This window comes from Dunckerocampus dactyliophorus, chromosome 14 (genome assembly GCF_027744805.1).
Source record: "Dunckerocampus dactyliophorus isolate RoL2022-P2 chromosome 14, RoL_Ddac_1.1, whole genome shotgun sequence".
Classification (NCBI taxonomy): Eukaryota; Metazoa; Chordata; class Actinopteri; order Syngnathiformes; family Syngnathidae; genus Dunckerocampus; species Dunckerocampus dactyliophorus.
In genome coordinates this window covers 13903978-13928096 of record NC_072832.1, presented here as the reverse complement: position 1 = coordinate 13928096, position 24119 = coordinate 13903978, and the positions used below count along the sequence as shown (strand labels likewise).

General features: G+C 40.3%; 2 protein-coding genes across 9 annotated transcripts in view; one reads left to right on the top strand and one right to left on the bottom strand.

Moving 5' to 3' along the window:
* Window positions 1–2: 2 nt before the first annotated feature.
* Window positions 3–3519, top strand: LOC129193825 (alpha-1A adrenergic receptor). Its single transcript, XM_054798520.1, has 3 exons — window positions 3–169; window positions 1127–1287; window positions 1362–3519. Exons 1-3 carry the CDS (start codon window positions 19–21, stop codon window positions 2562–2564), a joined length of 1515 nt encoding a protein of 504 aa, XP_054654495.1. The 5' UTR covers window positions 3–18; the 3' UTR covers window positions 2565–3519.
* slc35f3b (solute carrier family 35 member F3b) overlaps window positions 2073–24119 on the bottom strand; it is a 63706-nt gene continuing 41659 nt past the window's right edge. For 2 of the 8 annotated variants that reach the window (XM_054798511.1, XM_054798517.1), the window contains 6 exons: window positions 18749–19094; window positions 12157–12424; window positions 7795–7920; window positions 7037–7415; window positions 6274–6303; window positions 2073–5411 (listed from right to left, as the gene is read on the bottom strand). In XM_054798511.1, coding sequence (XP_054654486.1) covers window positions 5170–5411; window positions 6274–6303; window positions 7037–7415; window positions 7795–7920; window positions 12157–12424; window positions 18749–19094 — 1391 coding nt within the window. In that variant the 3' untranslated portion in view covers window positions 2073–5169. The remainder of the gene's footprint in view (window positions 5412–6273; window positions 6304–7036; window positions 7416–7794; window positions 7921–12156; window positions 12425–18748; window positions 19095–24119) is intronic. The other 6 variants (XM_054798516.1, XM_054798519.1, XM_054798514.1 and 3 more) reach the window with 5 other exon arrangements.

Genomic DNA, 24119 nt, shown 5'->3' with positions numbered 1-24119 from the left:
CCATCCCTATGGTGGAGTATGGACATTCTGGTGGGCAAAGAGGCAGCTCCAGGCTCTGTACGGGCGATGGCTGCCAACTCGAGCCAAGAAGGGGACTCACAGGTCGGTTTGTCTCCGCAACCGCTGCTGGTGGTGCTGGTGGTGCTGATGTGTGTGGGCGCTGTGACAGGTACCACACATCCCGATGTGATCCTGATCTCATTCATTTGGAGTTGTGACAATGCAAATTGCAAAATTGCAAGTCATGTTTTCAATGCTTAGCCGTGTTTTTACAGGAAAAAATAGTCATATTTTTATTCCAGTTTAGTCTGTGTACTCCAGTGAACTTTGTTAACCTTTATTAATCATTTAATATGCTGTATTAAATGTATCACTTGTATTTTGAACACTGTATGGAGACTTTTTTTTTTTTTTTACATTTTGTGCTGGGATCATGACAGTTAGTATCCCATCATTCAGAATTATGTGATTAACAGTGGTGTTAAACCTGCACTGCCTCATACTGATAGCTGGTTGTAATATTTTGAAATATATATTATTAGAAACTCGTTTCAGCACCACTTAAACTGCATATTGAACCAAAGTCATACAAATAAATACCTCTCTTCCAATGTATTATCTTGGTAAAGAGAGTATACTTCATGTTGGTGAGTGTATATAATCTGGACAATACTATTCAAGTAGAGAACCATTCATTTATACTATTTCAAAGTGTGAGGTGGAGCCTTCCAAAAGACTTCAGGGTAGGTGCAGTCGCTTGACAAAAAATAAAAGCATCCTTTTCAAACCTCATTAGCCATCTTCTAAGATGTCAAAGCCTAAATTAATTGATTGCTGTTTTCACAGTAAGAACATACAGCAAACAGAATATGAGGTGAGGGGAAAATGCCACAAACTATGCTCCGGAAAATCAGTTTTTCAGGGAGTAGGGTAGGCCCCAGCTATATTTTGTGCTCTCGGGGAAGGCTCATTATGCCCCACTTTGAAAATCTCGTATTGAAATCAAGAAATATCACTTTATTGACTTAATTCATAGGTCAAAGTCAATCTGAGCTGTTGTCAACATTGACAATTGGTGCAATGTATTGACACTTGTGTTGGCTCTCTGACATGTTTTGTTATGTAGGTAACCTCCTTGTCATTGTCCTTGTGGCCGCTACCAAGACTCTCCACTGTGTGACATCAGTGCTGATCATGAACTTGGCCGTCACTGATCTGCTTGTGGGCCTCGGCACCTTGCCTTTTTTGGCTTTGTCCGTCGTGAAGCCTGGGTGGGCTGACTGTCTTGTAAGAAAGAAAACTCTTAGACTCACATTCTTATGATTTGAATCATAATGCGTGGTGTGTTTTCCCCTCCACAGAACCTGTGTCTGTTTGTGGGCTACACCTCCTCTGTCTACTGCACAGCTTCTGTTCTAACACTGGCTGCCATCGCTCTGGACCGCTACCGCTCCATCATGGACTGCCTGCGCTACAGCTCTCGCTGCACCCTGTGGAGGACCTGCACCGTGGTCCTGTGGATCTGGCTGCAGGCCCTAATTACTTGTTGCCCCCCTTTGCTGGGCTGGAGCTCTGTGGCCTATATGGCTCCCATGTACAGCTGTGCAGTGGACTGGGCCAGCAGTCCCAGCTATACGACCACCATGACGGGCCTGTCCTATCTGCTGCCTGCTGCCGTTATCCTCTTTTGCTATGTGAATATCGTCAAGGTGGCCCGCAGTCACGCCAGGAGGATTCACAGCTTGGAGGACTCGGTCCAACGCAGCAGGGATCCAAACACCCTATTCACTCCATCTCAGCACAGTCCCTCCAGACTCATCCATCATGTCAGTGGACAGTTTCTGACTGAGATCATGTCTCCTCATTCCACTTCCTGCCGGGGTGTCTTCTCCTTCCTGGCCCACAGTTCCTCCCAACCCTCCCTGCAGGACTCCCATCAACACCGTCAAGGAGTTGCTCGTCTCTTTCTGGTCATCTTAGCCTTCTTCCTGTGCTGGACCCCCTATATTGGTGTTGCTCTCATTCAGGCTACAGAAACTGCCATTTCTGGTCAGACCAACCTGGTGCCCCCCTCTGCTGTAACCATCTCCTACTTTCTAGTGCTGCTCAACTCCGACTTCAACCCGCTGCTTTACGCTCTGCTCAGTAAGCGTTTCCAGGTGGCTCTGCATGGGCTGAGGCAGAAGGTGAAGGCCCGTCTGGGGAGCGGGAGGGGTGAGGTAGATGACTGTAGAATCAGCGAACCCTGCACCCTGACCGCCCCCATTCCTGGACCAGCTTCCAACTTGGACAACTCCCAGTTTTGCGCTCCAGTTTTTACCATCAGTGCTGACTTTAAGCATCATTCCAGTGCAAGTCTACACAAAGTGTGTCTCCATAAAGATGCCTCTACATCCTGCTCCATGTGGCAGGAGGAGCCCTGTCGCGGTAGGAGGGTGGATTACCTGCAGGTCCCCTGTAGGCCACAAGAGGGCAGCAGACTACCATTCTCTGCTGTGACAATGGCGCCAAGGGCCACTTTTGTCTATGGTCAGATTACAGTAACAGTGGAACATGATGTTTGAAAAACGTATTGCCATATAGATAATGGCCAAAAGTCCCAAAAGGGCGCAGCTGTAATCAATTAGCCAATCAGGGGTTGTACAAGACCCCTTAGTTTTCTCTGAATCATATTTCCTCATCTCGCCTTCAACATTCTATGCTTCCAACTTTGTGGGAACAGTTCGTGCATGACTGCTTCCGGTACACAAAACATACTTAGGCTTGCATCAGTTTGGTGAAAACCTGACCTCACCCCCATCAAACATTTTTGGGATGAACGACTGCACAATGGATATTTCCATTTTATGTCCATTTTCTTTTCATTGTTTTCTTTTTTTTCTTCTTTTTTGGTTGATTTTATTTAAAAGCTCTTGACATTCCAATTACAATGTTAAATACTCTTGAGCAATTAAAGTACTTACATTATTATACCCTATATTATTACATTAGTGAAAAAATCATTTATAGGCAATAACTTGTAGGACAATTTTTGTTATTGTGACAGGCCTAGTAATACGAGTGTAAAGGTGATGATGGGGTGTTATTTAATGTATGGAGGGCTCTAGCTGCAAAAATAGTCCATATATAATAAGTAATCCTTCACGGAAATTCACGGTCAAATCTGGAACCAATTAACAGCGATACACGAGGAGTTACTGCTAAGATTTTGGACACGTTCTCTTGAGCACCAAATGAACAAAACATTCATCCCTCTCTTGGTGGTTTATAGACTTGTCGTTTTCTCACTGAAACACTTCCATAAAACATTTTAAACACGTTTGTCAAGCAAAAAAAGCAAACCTGGACGATGGCTGTTTTGAAAAGGAATCTTTTTATGAGATACATGTGAATATATTTTCCAATACCCCACCGTCATTTGTTACTCACACACCCCTTTTTCCTCAATTGTTATATTTTGCATCTCAGTGTATAAAATCATCATTCCTTACAAAGGTTTACATTTATGTCTAGCGATAATTCCAGAGGAATACAATATAACTACTGTTTATTGTCATAGAGAATGACAATGGAAAACAGTGAAAAGTACTTGTCTGCTGTATGTGATGTCATCGTCTGCTTCTCCTTATTGGCTCATCAGCAGTGATGCTAAGCATATGAAAGGTACGCTACGATCTGTCAGAACTGAAAAAAAAAATGCAACGGATGAGTACTTGTACAAAAACAGTCTACAAGAAGTCTGGTGGCACAGTAAAAAGCAGATAGCACGTAGTAGTGGTCATACATTCACAACAAGGCAAAGTTTCCACCAGTGGCTCTTCATTCAAAGCTCAGGTATATACTGTATCTCGTTTCATGTACCTCAGATGTCATTCAACATAAGACAGTAGGCTTGTTTTGGAATACGGCCTCTTCACTGCAGGATCGAATGACAGTACAAGTAAATTTCCTCAAACACTGGCCTCCGATATAGTAATTGCTGTACACCTGGCACTCTCTGCAGTTGAGTAAATTAACACTGCAACCACTTCAGTATACCAAATAATACTCAGTTTGGATTGATGCGTTCATAGAGGCATTTATTTAACTGTGTTTATTATTGTTCTAGTGTACTATTGTACCACAACATACCGATAGGTGCTTAGCCAAAATATTAAAAACTGCTGTGTGATCCAGTGGAGTGGTACACCACTGCAAAACACAAAGACAAAAATCAACATATTTCTAATTGAATACCTCACCAACACTGTCAATCAAAACTGACAATGTTATTATACAACTCCGTATTCTATATAATTTGTGCAGGTGGACCTAATGTGAATGCACATCAAGTTTCAGTTTCTTTTAACTACATGTTTTTGCTGAAAAAAACAACAAAAAAGCAGTTTAGTGAAAATTGACAGGTTATGAGGGAGGCTCAGTGTATTTTCTGCTCACAGTGATTAAAAGGAAAAGTCTTCCTATATTTGCCTTTAGAGCTGCTAATTGATTTCATGCCACCCATGGTGGGCATACTACAACCGCCTTTAAAAGTAGTCTTATTTCATGACAATCCAAGCTCATCATGCATTGTATTTTTTTCCAGGGCTATCGTGACAAAATCATTATTGTCCTCCACTTTAACCCAAGGAGAGCACGTGACTGCAAGGCTGCCAATCAGAGTGGTCCAAAGAAGGCTTGGGATGGAGAGAAGTGTGGTAAAAGCATCTTGAGCTCACACTGACAGGCCCGTCCACGCCATATGAGCACCTGGGGTCGGCAGGTGTGAACTCCAAGCTGCTATGTACAGTGCACAGGAGGAAGGTTTCTGTCGTCTTTACACCTGAGGGATGCCGCTAAAGACCTCTCGTTTATTTGCAGCAATTCAGCATTTGTAATTTGTGTATTCAGTGTATTGTTTTAAAGCGATTAAGCCTACATGGTACGTCAACCTTCCCCCCAAAAATGTTTCCTTAGGCAAGTTAAGGATGTGGTGAACCGATGGAACAACATTTTGTCTTCACTTTGTCTGCAATACGTGCTCATAATTTGGGTAAAGAAAAGTTACAACTGATCCATGCACCAACTCAATGATGACTGACAATCTACCTCTGTTCTTGGTCTCATACGAGAGTTCACATCTAAGGAGGCTGCGTCTGAATCTAAGATCACATGGGCCTTGCTTCTGAGTCAGCGTACAAATGTGGACATGGAGGTCCTTGCCCGGCCTCTCCAGTTCAGTCCTGTGGCAGCCCCTGCCTCCACGCCGCCCTCTGTGGGCTCGTCACGTTTACGTAGCCTGGTGCTGAGCTGGATTATGCACTGGTCCCAGTCCTCTGGAAGGAGCAGCATGAGGAAGCCCAGGCAAATGATGGAGACGGCGATGAGGCGCACCGTGTTGAAATGGATCTCACACGTGTAGAGGTCCACCACTGTGAAGGTGAGCAGATAAACAATACGAGTGTATTGAGGAATTACTCTTTACTTGTGTGGTACTGTGTGTAGTCCTCACGAAGCAGTCACTGGTGAGCACTAGGCAACTACACATATTCTGTCAAAAACCAAAGTTACCTCAACCATTTTGAACTGGCTATCATTCAAAATCCTAAGGGATCTTGCTGTAATATACAGAAAATAGCAGTCAGCAAAACACTGACAAGGGGACACCAGAATTTTATAGGAAATCATGACAAAAAACTTTATTACAAGCTCTTTGGGAATAAAAAACTCCCACACAGACATGCTGAATAACATATTAATAAATGACACGTTCTGCTGCAAAACATTGCTCAAGTATATTTTGCCACAAAAATAGATTTTGCAATAATCGACAACCAGTTACGTCTTTTTTTGCATCAACATTAAACTATTCTTTGAGAAGGAAAAATAAATTACATGAAATGTTTATGTAAACAGGCTGAAATAAAGGAACCAAATTTGGTAGCTTGAAAGGTGAACCATGCCCGGCCAGTTGATTAATAATAACGATAATAATGATTGTGGTGCCTTTGTTTCAGACATGCTTCACAAGTTACGTTAGCTATAAGAGCCAGTGCAATTAATAATAAATCACTGTTATATTTGTATACCTGCAATAGGTATATTACCTGGATTCTGATAATCTTCCTTTTTAACAAACATCACATGGTTACACTTGTACAATTCAACATGTCTGTAAAGGAGTAGGAAGAAGTAGATCTTACTTGATCTTACCCCTTCTCCGCGTCTATGACTGATCATTTATTCACACCATAACATTTGCATGTTGACACTTACAATGCTTTGTTTGCTTACATTTTGTCATATGAACTTTATTCACTTCCTCTGTGAAGAAATGGGAAGATAAACATGAATAAGCAAATGGGAGTTTGAAAAAGACAGCATTCAGCTTGTGCGGTATTAAGACAAAGGAAGCAATAAAAATATAAAAATTAAGGATAAAAAATAGGAGTAGAGAAGTAAAATAGGAATAATTTGTTAATAATAAATAGAATATATACAATAAGTGGAGACATTAATTAAAAACAAGTGAATCAAAACAATGAGGATGAATATATAAATGCAGGAGTAAAGTGTGTGACAGAAGCACACAATTTAGAATTAATATTTGTATATACAGTAAATTAAGCAATGATAAAAAAATATAATAACATTAAATTAAATATAAAATTGGAATAATATGCAGATATATGATTACATAAGAGGTGATAAATATTATTTATATATAAAAACATGACAAAAACTATAACTAAAACCATTCCATTCTATGTATAGAAACTATAGCAACATTTTTGGATTAGGATATCCAATACAATCAAAAGGGGTTTTGCATTACATTACCTTGAAAAGGAGCACATCCTGAATTTCCCTTGACCTGGACTGACTTGTGATTATGTGTATTATAGATAATCAATTGGAAAATATGGTGTAAACCAGAGGGCTCACTTAACAATGTCAGTCATGACAAGAAATCAAATCTCAATCTCAAAGCACCTGTATGTATTTCCGAAACAACACCCATGCTGTAACTATTAAATGGCGACAAAAAGACACTTACTAGCATTGACAGGAACACTTAAGACGATGCCAAGGGAGATTAATGTTGGGTATGTAATAGCAATGCCAAAGTTGACCAGGACATTGAAAGCTGTGTGAAGAAGCACAGTTATATCAGCAACACTTACTGTACATAGCAAAGACAGTAGCACTGTAGACCACAACGTCAGTGATGTTTTTTGCATACCCAAAAGAAGGCCTGCGACCCCACACAGGTACCCCCAAGGGATGTCACCTATTGATCCAATGTACTCCACTCGTGTAAAATATAAGATGACTGGCACAATGCTCATACACACAAAGTTGGCGCCTCCAACAATGGTCAGGAAGAGCGCAGCTTCCCCGAATTTGGCACTGCCCAGTACCATCTTGAAGAGCACCTGGCAGGAAGAAGGGGGGGGGAACTTTCTCATGAATGCACACAATCACATTTCATGTGAAGCACCACAGAAGATGACCTTGTTTTAGTTACTTATTTGACCTTTTTTTCTTTAGCTTCATTAAAGGGGCAAGACCATTTAATGATACAATGTAGTCCTACATCACTGCAGACTACAAGCACAATAATAAACATATTGTCAAATGAATTATGTTAGTGTTATCACTTCTGTTAAGGCGGATAATTGACAATGCTCTTGTATTGTTTCATTACGCTACCTAATATTGTGGCCGGTGAGTGTATACTGCAAATGAGGGATTCATATGGAAGGTTTCATAATGAAAGCTCAAACCCCATGAATAAAATAATGAGAAAAACACCTTGTATAGTGCAGACATGGAAGCTGAGGTAACGACCAGCGTGATGCCAATGACTGAGTGGCTGTGGAAGCCATCAGCGTAGGTCATCATGACGATGCCTGCTATGGCCAAGATGGCAGCAACTATCTGTAAAGAAAGGGGAACATTTTTAATATGGTGTGGTCAGAGTCATGTGACTTTTTAACTGCTGCAGTCGGCCTCCACTTTGTTTTGCAGTCATGGGATTTATTTCTTCGTCAGCACAGAAGCTCCTCCAGTGTTCCCGGTGTTGATTGGCTCACATTGATTTCCATTACAAGTCATTTGGTTTATACTACAAAAGAGGAGAAATAAGCGAGCAGGAAGAGACCCTGTCCTCAAAGAACCTCAATGTACAACCACATAAATCCTTTACTGGTGTCTTCCGCTTAATCGTATGTTTGTACAGGCCTCAGTAATATAGAGATAGCAACTAGGCAGAGGTCCAATTGAGTGGATTACTTGTGCATTAAGGAGGTGTCAAGAAGACAAATGAGCTGTGTACTGTGTACTGGACAAAAGCACACCCAACACCCTCGTCCAGGCAAGACACCTTTGACAAAATGCTCCCCTGCTGCAGAATGCCTGTCAGTCAAGCCGGAGGGCTGCTTGCTTATAATAACAATCTACAACCTTGTGTTTTTCATTTTTTGTTTGGAATGTGTCAGCACTTTTTGAGGGTCAGAGGCTGATTGGGTCATGACTCTAATCCTGTGCACACTACTGTAAATCCTATCTATCATAATATACAGTATATAGTTTATACAGGTACAGTAATCATTAACCACTTCACGCTTGGAATTTCGCGCTTTCACTCTAATCACTTTATTCAAAAGTATAATAATTAATAAATCATGTTGTTTTGTGGTTGAATACAGCCTTTTATTAATCCGTATTTATGTATTTTTTTTCCTAAATTAAACAATTTCAAGCATTAAAATGGCTAAATGAACTAAAATACTCAAATAAGACAGCGAGAAGACGCATTCAAAGACACTTTAGGTGTCAGTAATGTTACTGTAATGTTCAGTGAGAAACACAAGCACAATAATCAACAGGCGCAATAATCCCTAACACGAGCTACTGTTGCGTGCATAACTCATGCCAGGCTACAGCTCAACTCTGAACCCCTGTCACTTCCTGTCCACGCCACCAGAACACATTTACGGCAATACACACGAGTACAAGTTTCAGTTTTGCCTTAAATTACTTATTTTCTGGTCCAATGTCTATTAGAGTGGCTGATACGAGTGTAAAGGTGACTACAGGGGTATTATTTGTCTAAATGGATCTAATAATGTTAAAACCTGTATTTAGATGTTCATAAACAGGTTTTCTATGAAACTATGAAAATATTTGATCTATAAATAAGGAATCCTACTTTGTGGAAATTAATTTATCACAGTCTGATCTGGAACTAATTAGCCACGATAAACGAGGGATTATTATATACAGTATAGCATTAACTTTTTGAATAAAACATTGACTTCATATTTTCATTTTCCATCTAATGCTCTGTTGTTTTTTTAATAAATGCATAAAAATCTAATACATTTATGAAAAAGTTTATTATTCAATAAAAAATTTATATTAAATGCCATGTCCTGCCAGACTGTTTGACCTTGGATCGGAACTGTTTGAACAAAGCATTAAAATAAATGCACATTTAATAGTGAATTTAATTTTACACATCTCGAAAATGATACTGAACAACTTTCAGCAACCGAGGACTGTAAAGTACAAATTTGTTGTACTTCTTGTATTGTGTACTCCTTTTTTGTTATCCTTGTGCAAAATTTGATGAGATTTTATGATTTATGTCAAACAAATTAGACAGGTAAAATAGTGAAACATCAGCAATCGTAATTTGTGTGGCGCATACTCCCCAAATAGTACAGATAATTATTATTAATATATGATTAATAATAATGTTTAAATGAATTTACAATCTAACATTCTTTTCTAAGTAATAAACACCCAGCCTAGTAAGACATTGGAATTCACAATACAACATAAGTGAGGCAACACATCCTTATGATGTAGAATCTCTTTGCTCGTGCACGCCTCTGCTCGTGCACGCTCATGACAAAATGGTCCAGCATCCCCTGCATTGCCGCAGACATCCCAACTCCGCAATGTGCCACCATGAAAGAAAGCAAGACAGAGGAGATACTGTATGTGTGGGAGAAGGAGAGAAGTAGGATTATTACTGCGTGGCTTCCCTTCTCATGGAGGCCTTTCATCATACGTAACGGGAAGTGGGGGAGACCGGGATGGTGAAAGGGATGCTTGAGTGAGTGCGTGAAGGGAAAAAAAGAGGACGTGTGCGGGATGGAAATACATTCCCTCACGGAGCTAAATCCTTCCACTGTTCCCTCTATTACACCAATGTACACACTCACGCACGGTAATGCGCTTTTCACTTTTAACGTGGCCCTGCTGTGTGTGTCACATTTCGGCATGCATTTCCATCAATTCAGAGAGACTGACATTAAATACACTGATTCTTAGATAGCCCTATATTTCTACAATCGTATTTGTGTTTGAGTGTCAGTTTTACTGTGATAATCACGAGGCAGTACATGTTTACACGTGGAAATATCACAGTAACATCATATCATGTCCACAACACCAAAAATACTCTGCATACATTTTTGTTATATTTATCCATAACGATTATATTTGGGATTCCTGGGTTGCTCCCATGTGTCACTTCCGCCACTTGCGGTGCACACAATGGATATGACCACATACAAACTCATTATGTACAAAGTTTAGCAGATTAGCAGAGTAATGTTGCATGTCATTGAAATGATTTGCTCCAATTGTGTGAGTGTACATGGTGTGTTGCATAAAGGCATGACATGGTTGTAAACAAAAGGATCAAAAAGCAGTGAACGGTTGTCTTCCATGTCAGACATAAGGAATGAATCGAACATGTTTATCTGCATTCTTACACCAAATCAGCCTGCATGAATACAGTTTTGTATGTGTCCTTCAATGTTTCGCTGCGCTATTTGGCCAAATGTGAGCCTCATAGTCAAGCCCCCGGGCTTCCACGGTGTCTCCGCTCGACCCTTGGCCGCTAGCTTGCACGTCCTCTTTCCAGGCTGCTGGAAGCCCCAGTCACCGCAACACTCTGTGGGGCATCGCTGGGCATGCTTCCAAGGGGAACACCTCGCTGTTTTAACCGGGGTGCTTCTCTAAAGGTCAGGGCAACCAGGGTGAGGAGGGGCCAGGGACACCTCGCTTGTCTGCCTTTTAACCCTCATGGGGCGGCAGGGGCAGGGAGGCAGGCCAGGTGGATGCAAGCATGTGTCAACAACGCGATCGCGTCACAAGTTCGAATACGGCTGATTTAGCGTTTTCCTTCTTTTATATGTTCCTTTTAATTTTATTTTCTTGCAACAGAGCAGGCGTTGTCGTCTTGGCGGGATATTTATGGTGTTTATAAAATAATTGGGCACTTATACAGGTGAAGCATTTAGATGAAGCGATATGACTAAATGATGAATCCATAGATTTATGTTTGAGATGCAATTCTTTCTGCATTTCTGATTTTTGTGAGCATTTTCGAGTTCCAACAATATTTTAACTTTGAGTTTAGAATAAATTTTGCTTGTTGTTCACTGCAAACTCGAGCGTGTTTATACTCTGGTCCACACGACGACAGAGAGATGTTCAGCAGCCACCTTTTTCTGCATTTTTGGTTGTTTCTTTAACTTTTTTCCCTTTTTGATGGGCTATCTTAGTAATACATTTTACCTCATCTGTTTGAGCCCGTGATGACAGCAACTGGATGTAAAGTCATGTGCAACCCAGCAATAAGCTTTAAACTTTATACCCAGCTTTACCAGTATAATATACTTCATGATATGATGTTATCATTTTTTTTATTTATCAAGTTTAACTTACATAAAACAACCCTTCTTGTTCATTTTAATGCCTGGGATAACTAAAGGTACATTTGCTTGGACAAATATAACAATGGCAACAAAAATAGCTCATAAGAGTTTAATTTAAGAGCTGATATCTAGCCATTTCATGGTTTTCTTGATAATAACCAAAATGATGTACAGTGTAAGCTCTGACATTATGGAATTGTACTGTCAAAAAATATAACTCTTATGTGTGTAATGGGAGCTGTGATTAGACTGTTGTGAGACAGGTTAGTTTTACTCTACTGATGATGTGTTGTTGCAATTTTAATTACTCTTGATCCTTAAGTGTTTTTTTTCCATTAAACCATATGCTACCAGTATAAATTCCAAATTTTTTTTTTCATTGCGTCTCATCTATCACACATGTGATCGATATCACACATGATTTCAACATGTAACTTACAAACATATCATCTTGTCTTCCTGCTGCAGATGTGATCCGTGAACTCACCCTGACCCCCATGAAGCGGTCTCGCAGTACAATCCAAGAGAGCAGGAAGACGAAGGCCTTGTTACAACAGAAGAGTGCCGACGCGTCCGTCGTGTTGATCTTCCTGAGGGCCTGCAGGTACAAGTAGTTGGTAAGGATCCACAGCAGGCCGAATGGGGCCACCTTGGTGAAAAACACCTTGGGGTTCAGCCCATCGTCCCCAAAAAAGCGACAACACTCCCTGTGCGGAGACAAGTCACAGAGCGCAGTGATGGTGAGGGATTTGAAATCAATATTTTAAATCAATAAGCAAACAACACAAGAGAAAATGAGTCTCTTTAAAGTATTTTTATTCTATTTTATTCTACTTGAAAGATTATTGCATTCGTGTCACAAAGTTGTGAGTTTTTTTTTTTGCAATTTTTTAGGGCAATTTTAGTAGGAAGTTATTATACTATTTATGCTGTTAATGAGCATTCATTGAGCCTAATTGTGCTTAAATTAATACATTTGCAAATTAAAAACAAAGGAATTTAAAAAATGCAATCTAATGTAAATAAAGTGGTACCTCGGTTAACGTCCGCCCCTGTTGTCGGTTAAAATCCACATTTTCTGAAAAAAATTTGCCTTGGCTTGCACTCGCTTGCTTGGTTAGCTTCCAATTTATTGTCGGATTTGTTTACAACGCCATCTTGAATCACGCACCCAATGCGAAAACTAGCAATACCTGCACGTGATCGCGCAATGCATTTTGGGCCGCGGGCGGCATTTTAGGACAACGGCATTTGTTTATATCAGAGTGGTAGAGAGATGCATGATGTAACAAACACATGGACCGCACAAAAGAGAAAGGCGATGGACCGTACCGGACAAGGGTGCAGGGAACTCCGAATTTTACGGCTTAAAGAGAAGACCGTTGTCATTTTAGAGGTATGTAAATGTTACGGGTATAGCTCCGTCATCGGCTGCGGTGCATACACATCTACTCCGGTTCCCGCGTAACAGTCTATTAACCCTGCGGCACATCGAGGGTGACACTCTGTGCTTCGACCTGTCTCATTTTGCATCCATAAGACTCATTTATGGTTCCAACAACATTCAAATTCCAATAAGCATTCAAACGTACCATAGCATGTTCGTAGCATCCCGAGTCAAACAAAGCACATGTCATCAGACACCTTATAAGGCATCCTCGCCGGCACACTACCGCGACGTCGCTGCCACTAGCAGTTCTTTTTTTTTTTTAATATATGTTTTATGGTTCTAGAACTTTGAAATTTAGTTTGATATATTTTTTTTTAATTTTTGCAAATTGTGGTTGCAGCAGAATAATGTGTTATTTTGTTAATTGATGGTTATGTGTTTTTTTTCCCAACAAAACTAGGTAAAAGTGATGTTAAATGTTCAGGTGTCCAGTCATTTGTCATATGTAATTATTTTTGCATCATTTGTTGCATGTAAAACTATAATTACTATCTGTAAAATGTGCTTCGTGTTAACATTTTTGGGTGTCTGGAACGGATTAATTGGATTTACATTATTTTCTATGGGAAAATTAGCTTTGGTTAGAGTACGTTTTGCTTTGAGTCGGACCTTCTGGAATGGATTAATGACTTTAACCAAGGCACCACAGTAATTCAATATAATTTTGTAGAAAAGAAAACATGGGCAGTAGTACATAAATATATACGGTACATCTACGGTACATACAGTATCTTCTTTCAGCGACTCATTCAGATCACTTGCTCTTTACAAAACACATTTGATAAGGTTCTCTTAGTATAATATTTAGTGCAGTAATGAATACACTCTGCTGCGGCAAAACATTAAAATAAAATAATTGATGAGTTGCCGAAAACGCCCAGGTTGAACAACACATTTGGAGAAAGCTTTTGTGAAGGTGCTATGGCGTTCTTCCAATACAACAGACGTGTCCTTGAAGGAAGGACACGTTTGCTGAGTAACAGATGGAATAATACACACTTCATTGTAGTAATGCAGAGTCATGTATCTGCTAGTTCTTTGGTGTGTTTGCGGGTTGTCAGGAAACAGCAGAGAGGGAGGAAGGAAAGAAAGAAGAAGGTGTGAGGTGAAGCATCTTGTCACACAAGTTGTCAATCAGGGCCATCACTTCTGCTCAGTGTAGTTGGCATCTGTATCTTGCTTGACGGCACCATAATAGAATGCTAAATGGTCCTGAGGGATGACCCCCCTGCATGTTCTTTGTTCACACGAAGCTTTAAACATGAATGAAAGCTATAATACGCATGCCAGGCCAGTAGCTGGCAATGTCACTTTTTTAAATAAACGCTACATGTCTGCCTATCTGAAGCCATCTTTCAATACCCTTCATCAGAATAGTCAATGTAACGTGTAGTAATGTAATGTAATGTAATGTAAAGAGTTGATTTATAATGAAACATATGCAAGTGACATGACTGTGCCCGATGCCGCTGTGGTGTATTGAATGTACACTTTGCTGGAGATGTGTTGTAAGCAGCCCACTGGTCCACCATAGTTGTTTTGGTTGTTATGTAACGTGCATGGCCTCCATTTGCAATTGAATTTTAAATGCTTGCAAATTCCAAGCTCCAAAATGCTCTTTGTTTAAAGGAACAGCCAAAATGTCAGACATTTTCAACACTAGTAGTAGTAGTAGTTTTAAGTAGTGACGTGCTAGTGACGCACGGACTCTTTTGAAGATTTCCTGGTAAGCTCCTCCAATCCTCCTCTGAATTCATTCATTCATTCATTCATTCAGCAGAGCATTAAAATATCTTGAATGCATTTGACTTTCTGCTAGTTAGTGCTGCTGTTGCTGTTGCAAAAAAAAATAAAAAATGCTGGCTTTTCCTCTCTGGAAGACCGGCAGTGACAAGCACCTTCTCGCTCATGCACACCTGACCTCTTCAGGATGCAGAGGTACTGCAAGTACCCCTTGAATGACATTTTTTATATATTTTATTGTCGATTAGGAATAATAATGATGTCACACTTATTTACTTACTTATGATTCTCATTTAAAGACATTACACAGGCAGTAGAAAGCCATGGTGTATGATAAGTGTTTACTGGCAACATGCTAACAAACACACACTGAAAATACATTTAGAATGCAATTCAACTGACAAATATTAATATTTGTTTTATGTTATCATTATTAGTTTTTTTATATTTCATCATGACCGGTCTCCCCTGACAGCACGTCACTGGTTTTAGTTAGGGATGTTTGATGAGATCGGCGAAATTACCAGCCGATAATGGCATATCAGTATCGAGATATTGGTTCATATTAGTATGATATCGACACACGAGTGATGACGTGCGCCACACAGCAGCAAGCTTGCTAGCTCAGTATGTCCGCAGTGTGGAATTATTTCCACGTTTTGCCTTTGGTTTGTAAGTATGCAATTTGTAATGAAGACACTGGTTATGCGAGGGTGGGAGAAGGCATCATTCTTTCATTCTTTTAATCTAATATGTTTCATTCGTTCTGCGTTCATGCATGACATGCTAAATGAGCCAGGTTTATCATTTCAATGATTGTATTAGTCCAGCTGCTGCTGCTTGTATTAGTTGATATTGGTGTTGATAATGAAGTGCTGCTTTATTGGTATCGGTACAGTGTTCCCTCGGTTATTGCGGGTGATAGGTTTCCAAAATTGCATGCAATAAATGAAATCCGTGAAGTAGCCAACTATATTTTTGTACAGTTATTATATATGTTTTAAGGCTGTAAAACTTCTCACCATACACTTTATACACTTTCCTCAGACAGGCATTAACATTTTCTCACATTTCTCTCATTCCGTTTGAATTTTAGTGATCAACTTACGAGATTGGACACAAGAAATTAAATGACTCACGCTTGTCCTGGTGCCGATAGGCTGTAGCGTTTTTGTATCCCTGTTAAAACATATTCCTCCTCCTTGACCTCCATGAACCGAAGATTCATTTACAGTATTCCAGGTGCTCCCCAGCCGCGTAACTTCTGCCTTCATTCAGCATGTATGATCGCTACAACAGAAAACAGGCAGTCCTGCACCAAGGAGATTGATTGACAATGGTCTACAGCCAATCAGAACGCAGAACACAATGGGCGGGTTCTCCTTTAGCCAATCAGGACTGTTGTGGCTTTATATATATATTACTGAGACAAATTGGACACGTTTGGGCACGTCTTCAATGGTCACATAAGTATACAACACCCTCTACTGGTAGCAGTAGTAAATACAATAACAGACACATGCAACAGAGCACAGATAGATCACTCTAATACACCACAAGGACGCAGAACACAATGCGCATACGCTATTAAAAAAAAAAACCCTGCAAAATTGCACTATAAAAAAATGCAAAAGAGCAAAACCGCGAAAGGTGAACCCCGATGTAGCGAGGGAACACTGTATATCGTATCACAAGAAAGCCAAAATCGATCATCTGTAGTTTTCTGTCCAAAACACTGTTGTGCAATTGGAAACTGTGTATGAGAGACCAAAACAGGAGCCTCCAAAGAGAAATCAAAGTTAGGCGAGGTTAGAAAGAGCGACCTCATGCAGAGTAAGAGGAGTACAGAGCAGATGGAGACAAAAGAAGATGGGAGAACAAAAGGGAGCTGAAGGTCAAACACGACAGATATGCTGCATCAGCTCATGGTTGTATTAGCTCCAAAGATTCTAACAGCTTGCAGCATGCTGAAAATTTAATTTGAAATGTCAATGAGGCAACACAGTCTGCATCTTTGTAACTGTTTATCAAGACAGGCCATGGAGGTCGAAAAATCAGGGACATGTCTCACAGCAGAGGTTGACCAGTAATATACCGTCATGGAAAAAATGATGAGACCGCCCTTGTTTCTTCAGTTTCTTGTTCATTTTAATGCCTGATACAACTAAAGGTACATTTGTTTGGACAAATATAACAATGACGACAAAAATGGCTCATAAAGTAAAATTTTATGGCAGTACAATGCTATAGCTGTTCATGTAAGAACGTCAGTGATGTTGGTTATTATCAAGAAAACCATGGAAGGTGCTAGATATCAGCTCTTAAATTCAACTCTTATGAGCTATATTTGTTATCATCAATATATTTTTCCAAACAAATGTACCTTTAGTTGTACCAGGCATTAAAATGAATCAAGAAAACTGAAGAAACAAGGGTGGTCTAATCATTTTTCCATGACTGTAAATGGCCACAAAGGGAGTCTTTTTGTGTTCCAGCATGTCTGTGCCGCAGCGCTCAAAGTAAACTCCATAAAGGATTTGTTTGTCAACCCATAATGGGCCCCCTCTCTTGGGTTCAATATCAGTAACCTCTGAGCAATCTCACAAATGAACAAAAGAAACACACAGACACACTCCAAAATCTTGTAAAAGTCTTCCCAAAACAGCTGTTATAATTACAATTCCATATTTTCATTTCATTTCATTTCCTGTGCTTTTACGGGAACGTCTGTCTATAGAATGGCAGTGTACTATCCAACACACTGTTTGCTGCACTGGCACAATTAGAGATTTCTCCTTGTTTGGTGTGTGCATTGTTTGGCATTTTTATGTACTCAGTCACATACAGGTGATCATCGTTTTATGACATTCTGTTACGACGTTTCGTGGTTACGAAAGCACTCCCACAGCTCATTGATAGTGTACAAAACAAAAAAAGAACGAGTTACGTGGGCACAACGAAAGAATACTTAGACCGAGTAGTCGTGTCTCGCTACACTGAGGAAGTTAACTTTTTAGTTTTGCAACATTTTAACATTTTATGTCTCCCAAGTGTGAAAGGAAAAGAAAGTGAAAGTAAAAAATGAAGTGAAAGTAGACATTATAAAACACCAGTGGCTGTGTGCCACTACGAAATGAAAAGTGAGAACAAAGAAGCATAGTGGCCTCATTATCCTTCCAATAAGCCTGTCTCTCCCTGCTTTGCAACACCCCTTCCAGTGTGCAAGACACCACAGGGATAAAAGTAAAAGTTGTTCCCTCTTTTTTTTAATTACCGTTTTATTTAATTCTTGGATTTGATTTCAATCATGCATTTTATATGTCTTCCATGTGTCCCGTGTACAGTGTAAGTAATTCAGCTGTTAATACAGTGTACTGTATACGTACACTACTCACAAAAACTTCAGGATATTTGGCTATTTGGTGAAATTTCAGGATGAATCTCAAATTCACAGGTGAAGTTTATTTGGCTTCCGCTATTCTTTTGAATGCACATGTACAACTGTTCAATGTTTCAGTACTTTTTGCACAAGTTGCTGTTAACAAGGAGCTGCACAGCAAAATTCACAAAGGTGTGTGATCTATGAATGGACCAATAAATGTCCTAGTTCAATTAGAATTGGTATTCAAACAGTTCTCTTTATCATGATGTTCATATTTTGACATCATGAGACCAAGAAAAGAGCTAACAATTGATCAACAGTACCTCACAGCTGTGTCACAGAACATAAAATTAAATTCACCTGCAAAGGTTACAGCGCATGGACGTTCATCCTGAAATTTCAACCAAAAGCCGAATATCGCTAACTTTTTGTGAGTGGTGTGTTTGGTGCTCTCACCTTAATCTCTGTCTGGCCGTTTGCCTCTCCGGACTCTTGCATAGGTGACCGATGTAGTAGAGCGGGAAGAAGAGGCAGTTCCAGGTGGTGGCGAACCAGGTGAGGGTGAAAGGGCCATCAAAGTGCTTAAAAGTCAACTTGGCCAGCTGTGTGGAGCCTGCCCACGACGAGCAAACGCACATCACCATGGCGACTCCCCACAGGGCCTTCCGCACCTGCACCGCCGTTATTCGGATGCAGCAGTGCAGCCTTCGCTTGTTGGAGCCTGACTCTGGTCCCGTCGCACCCGCCGCCGACTGCGCGTCTTGGCCGCCGTGGGCCGCATGCTCCCTGGGCCGGTCTTCCCCTGGAAATTTCATTGACAGATGCTTACGTTTACATTTGCATATATCAATTATTATATAGCATCAGGTTATAATTGTACTAATGAAAGAAAAGTACATTCCACTAATAGATCATTCTAATAAACATAATCATGATTGAGGGCCGCACGGTGGTCTAGTGTTGGCCAACACAGTAACAGTCTGGAGCTCGGGAAGACCTGGGTTCGATTCTCCCTTGGGCATTTCTGTGTGGAGTTTGCATGTTCTCCCCGTGCGTGCGTGGGTTTTCTCCGGGTACTCCGGTTTCCCCACATTCCCCACATTCCAAAAACATGCATGCTTAATTGGCGACTCTAAATTGTCCATAGGTATGAATGTGAGTGTGAATGCGATTGGCTGGCGACCAGTCCAGGGTGTACCCCGCCCGTCGCCCAGAGTCAGCTGGGATGGGCTCCAGCATACCCCCGTGACCCTAAGAGGAGAAGCTGTAGAGAAAATGGATGGATGGATAATCATGATAGAATATGTGGAAGTTAATGAAGTTTAAGAGGTCTTGTGCTACAATAATGATCTTTTTCTTTATTTCTCTCAAGCTGCTCCTCTTCTGAAATCCCTTGCAGTTCACCATGTGCTGCCCTTTTCTGTGTAAAAATAACTTCTCCCACTCTTTAATTGGCCTTGAAGGTAATCAATCCGACATCTGAGTGTAAATGGTGCTGATAGAGTATGACAGGCTGCAGCCAAACAGAGGGCAAAAGAGGACAGGTCTGATATACAATCCTACAGAAACGTGTGTGTTTGTGTTTGTTTGGACCACACTGCAAAACAACCACGAAACAAGACTTCTTACCATAACAGCCTCCATAGAGTTGATCTAAATGTATAGGTTTGTGCTGCATTTTAACTTCAAAAGTTGATTTCGTTCCCTACGGACGTGTCAGTTCCCTACAGCGTTGGCGGTGATGCTCTGTTTATCAGGAGGGACGTTGACTCTGCTGATTTAGTCATATAATCAATATGATGTGGTTTTGACCCCAGTTCATTTGAGGCTCCAGTCAGCATCTTTTTGGGAATACTGATTCATATCTAAGATAAAACCCTATTGATTTTCAACAATATCCAATAATGTACAAGAAGATGAGTGTAGTAACATAACAGGTCCCTTTCCACTTTCAAATGTCAAAGTATTCAAAGTATTATTGTTGTAGATCCAATATTTTGAATAATATTCAATACAAGACACAACACAAACAAAAGTGAAATGTCCATTAACTATATGTATCTCATCATATCTCTAACCACCACAATTTTTTACCAATCGAATTCCCTACTTTTAAGGAGTGCTATGAAGATAACAAAGAAGCCATTTTACCATTAGATCCACAAAGAACGACTGAATCACTACAGTACATGTGCACTACAGTACATGTGCATTGTGATCATTTAACCATGCAGCAAAACCGAAACTGTGTGGCCAAATGAAATAAATCTAAAGCAAAGTAACATTAATTATTGAAAAATTTGTAATATTAACTAAATGGTCCGTTAACTAGTTAATAATATTTGTAGTCATTTTTAATACCATCTGGGACAAAAACCCTCCATACCGTATCAGCTCTGCCTTGTCTTTTCATTGTCATGACTTGACATAAAGATGTATGCCAGCACCTGCCGCAGGAGTGTCCAAACTTATTCCACCGAGGGCCAGGATACGGGGTCACTATGATACATTAAAGTGCATTTAAGTTGCTAAAACCAGTCCTGTAGGTCACTGTAGGTCTGCATGCTATATGCTTATCTACATGAACAAAACACTGACATCTTAGCTTTGTGTTATAGGTGACAGAGCAAATTAGTAAAGATGCTCGATATTGGCTTTCGATCGGTACCTGATATACCGTTACTTTCCAGCATTCCATTACCGACACCAGCAGCAGCTCTTCCCTCAAACTAATGTCGGGTCACATCTTGTGTAATGCTGATCACATGCATCTTTTACTGTGATGCCACTGGATGCATTTCACAAATAAAAAGCAGACAAATACTGCAATATGCGATACAAGTTAGAGAAAAAAGTGCCATATTTATGTCAAACATTTTGTCTCGACAAAAACTCATTAAAAAGTAACAAATAACATGTTCTCCTACTACCAACAAGTAAGACAGGTTCGGCTTAATACATTCGCAAATAAGAATTCATTTAAACAATGCTGATAACGATCCAATTTGGAAAGGTGCATGTTTCTATGTTGCACAGTCATCTGTATAAAAACAAAGTAAAGTGCCAAGTATGAAACTCTGAACCAACACAGTCAGTGAAATTATAAACGGGGCTCATTCAGCACATCTCCTGTTGCTTATTTTGCTGCAGGTACGATAGCTGTGTATGACTCAGAGTGATTCTTCCTGAGGTGTGATATTAGATTAGAAGTATTGAAGGAAGACAGTCATTACAATCATTGCAAACTGCATATTTACAATTTGAAGGCAACATTTAATATTTTTATATATTTTATATTTATCATTACTGGCAGGAAAAAAAAGACACCGGTATGAACCGATTTCTCGTTTTTATGCGAATATATGCACTTATGTGATAATGTATCTCATAAATATAGAATTATCTTATTTATAGAACATGCAGGGATCCAATGAAAACGAGCTAATTTTGCAGAAGAGCTGAATGAGAGACAGACATTATGCCCGATGCGGCTGCTCATTGTTGGTGGTCAGACTGCCTGTGACCTTGCCAGGCGGTCTCATAACATCACAGATTAACTTCCCTGATCACTATCACCTCCCATGCTAATTCCCTGGCTTCTTCGGGCTTGGCCGCACACAGCACAAAACAGTCGCTCTTTGTATATCTGTTGTGTGGAAAAGCAACATCAAACTGATGCAATGCAATGAAATTCTATTGTCTTTTATTGGTGGAGAAACAATGCTGAACAATAATCCCCGTGGGTCGTATTTGGCAGCAATGAAAGCTGATTCGAGGAGAATTAAGTTTCTCTATTCTGAGCTCCAAGAGTGCTTTGTCTCCCGCTGAAGGTCACGGCTGCTTTTTGTCCTTCCTAGGCCTCCATAGTACATCCTGTGGCCCTTTACACTGCCGCCATGCTGCTGCACAGTTGAATCTTTCCAATGCAGAGATGAACCCCATGGATGCACCGGGTATGTTTTTATAGTCACCCAGCATGCACACCTCACTCATTAGTAAAACATAACTTCTTTATTACAGTACAGTAGCATTGTACTGCATGGGTATGTGTCAGCATGGTGAAGCAGTGCTCAATTATATGAAGAGAACACAATTATTTTACACTTTTACACTTGTCTTGCCACTGACTAATGTCAGTGTAACAGTCTGGACTAGCGGGGCTAAACCATTAGTGTGGAAGAGGGAGAGAGAGAGAGTCTCCTCAGCTAATGACATTAGGAGCCATTACCACCATGACGGATTGCTTTCTTCTTTAACGGCACTATGATGGACCCAAAGTGCTTCACCTCATCACCAAAGCTGCGGTCAAGGTCATCTGGATGACTGCAGTGGTGGTAAAAAGGTTAACAAATGATGATATTCAGAAAACGCATCTTTCGGGTGATACTTGTATATGCAAGTAATAGTGAGTGCAGCGGATTTGTAGATGGGCAAAAGTCTAATCAGTACTAATCAGTCTAATCAGTACAAAGTCTAATCAAGCACCCTATTCATTTTGAATGGTATCCATAGACAAGAAGGTCACATGTACCTCGTCGACACCAAAGCTATCATGTGATCGTTTTCAGACTCTACTGACGCGCTCTTGCTTTTGGAGGGTATTCAACACAAAATGAGCTTAAGTCAAAGGTCAATTAAACACATGTACCATGCTACCTGTCTAACGGTCACAATTCTAAACCTTCATATTTTCAGCCATTGTTGTCCTACATCGGCACAAGAATTCTATTCATTTTGTATGATACCCAGGATGAGTGTAGGTACATCTTACTACCTTGTTATCTTTCTGTACCTGTCACAGCTGTTAACTGATCGTCACATTTTTACATAATTTGGCTTATACAGTCGTGCCTCGTGACATCGCACCCTCACTCTATCGCGGTTTTTCAAAAATTAATTAATTATTACATGATCGCTGTTTCGTGGGTTGGCTATGGCCTGTTATTAGTCAAAGATATCGAAAAAAAAGTTACAGTGGTATTGTCACTAAGCGTCAGCAATGTTACATTGATGAGACATGATATGATATTACATTACCTCCACACGCATGGAGTCAGCCACGGCATGTCCAACATGATCGAGTGAAAAAAAGTTCTCCTCCCATTTAGTGTGGAAGTGGTAAGTTTTTGGCTTCTTACTTTGTCCTTCTTCCGCACTCCGTTTGAAACACTTTGTTATGTTTAGAATACAGAAATTGGAGAGGCTGACTAGTTAGCTCAGTAGCTTGTTATGCTAGTGCTAATGCAAAGAAGTCATAAGCAGGCTTTCTATGGTATAACTACGAAAATATTCTGTTTATTAATATTGAAACCTACTTCCTCGTGGTCAGGTCTGGAACCAATTAACTGCGATAAATGAGGGAGGACTGCATGTATCCATGAAATATCCATGAAAAAATAGGACTGTCCAAAAGTCAGCCAGGGAAGCCATTTGCAGCCTACGGCTCGTTTTTAATTGGCCCGCGGCACATTGTAGAGATAAAATAATAGTAACAGTGTTATTTTTCCAAGTGTTGAGATTTTGCACTTTGTTTGGCAATCCTTGAATGCACCATAGTTGCTGTGAGGTGCAAAAGTGAAACTTCTACACCATGATTGCAATTGCATCTGCTCATCGATCATCTTACAGTATCATTACAGTATCATTCATTAGTCATGGATTTTCGCCATTCGCTGGTGGTCCTGAAACCGTAAGCCCCTCAAAAAGCAGGGCTCTACAGTACAACACAATCAAGCTGAGGTCAGGGGGCCTCTAGGTCAGTACCGCTCATCATTCCCACTTAATCAGCCTTTCATGTTTTTTTTGGTCCAATGCAAGAATGAATGAC

What these genes read in the sequence shown, in the direction of transcription:
- LOC129193825 (XM_054798520.1), top strand. Translation starts at nt 19, where the DNA reads ATGGACATTCTGGTGGGCAAAGAGGCAGCTCCAGGCTCTGTACGGGCG. An exon ending in GTGTGTGGGCGCTGTGACAG is followed by an intron (nt 170 to 1,126) that starts GTACCACACATC and finishes TTTGTTATGTAG; the next exon opens with GTAACCTCCTTGTCATTGTC. An exon ending in CTGGGTGGGCTGACTGTCTT is followed by an intron (nt 1,288 to 1,361) that starts GTAAGAAAGAAA and finishes TCCCCTCCACAG; the next exon opens with AACCTGTGTCTGTTTGTGGG.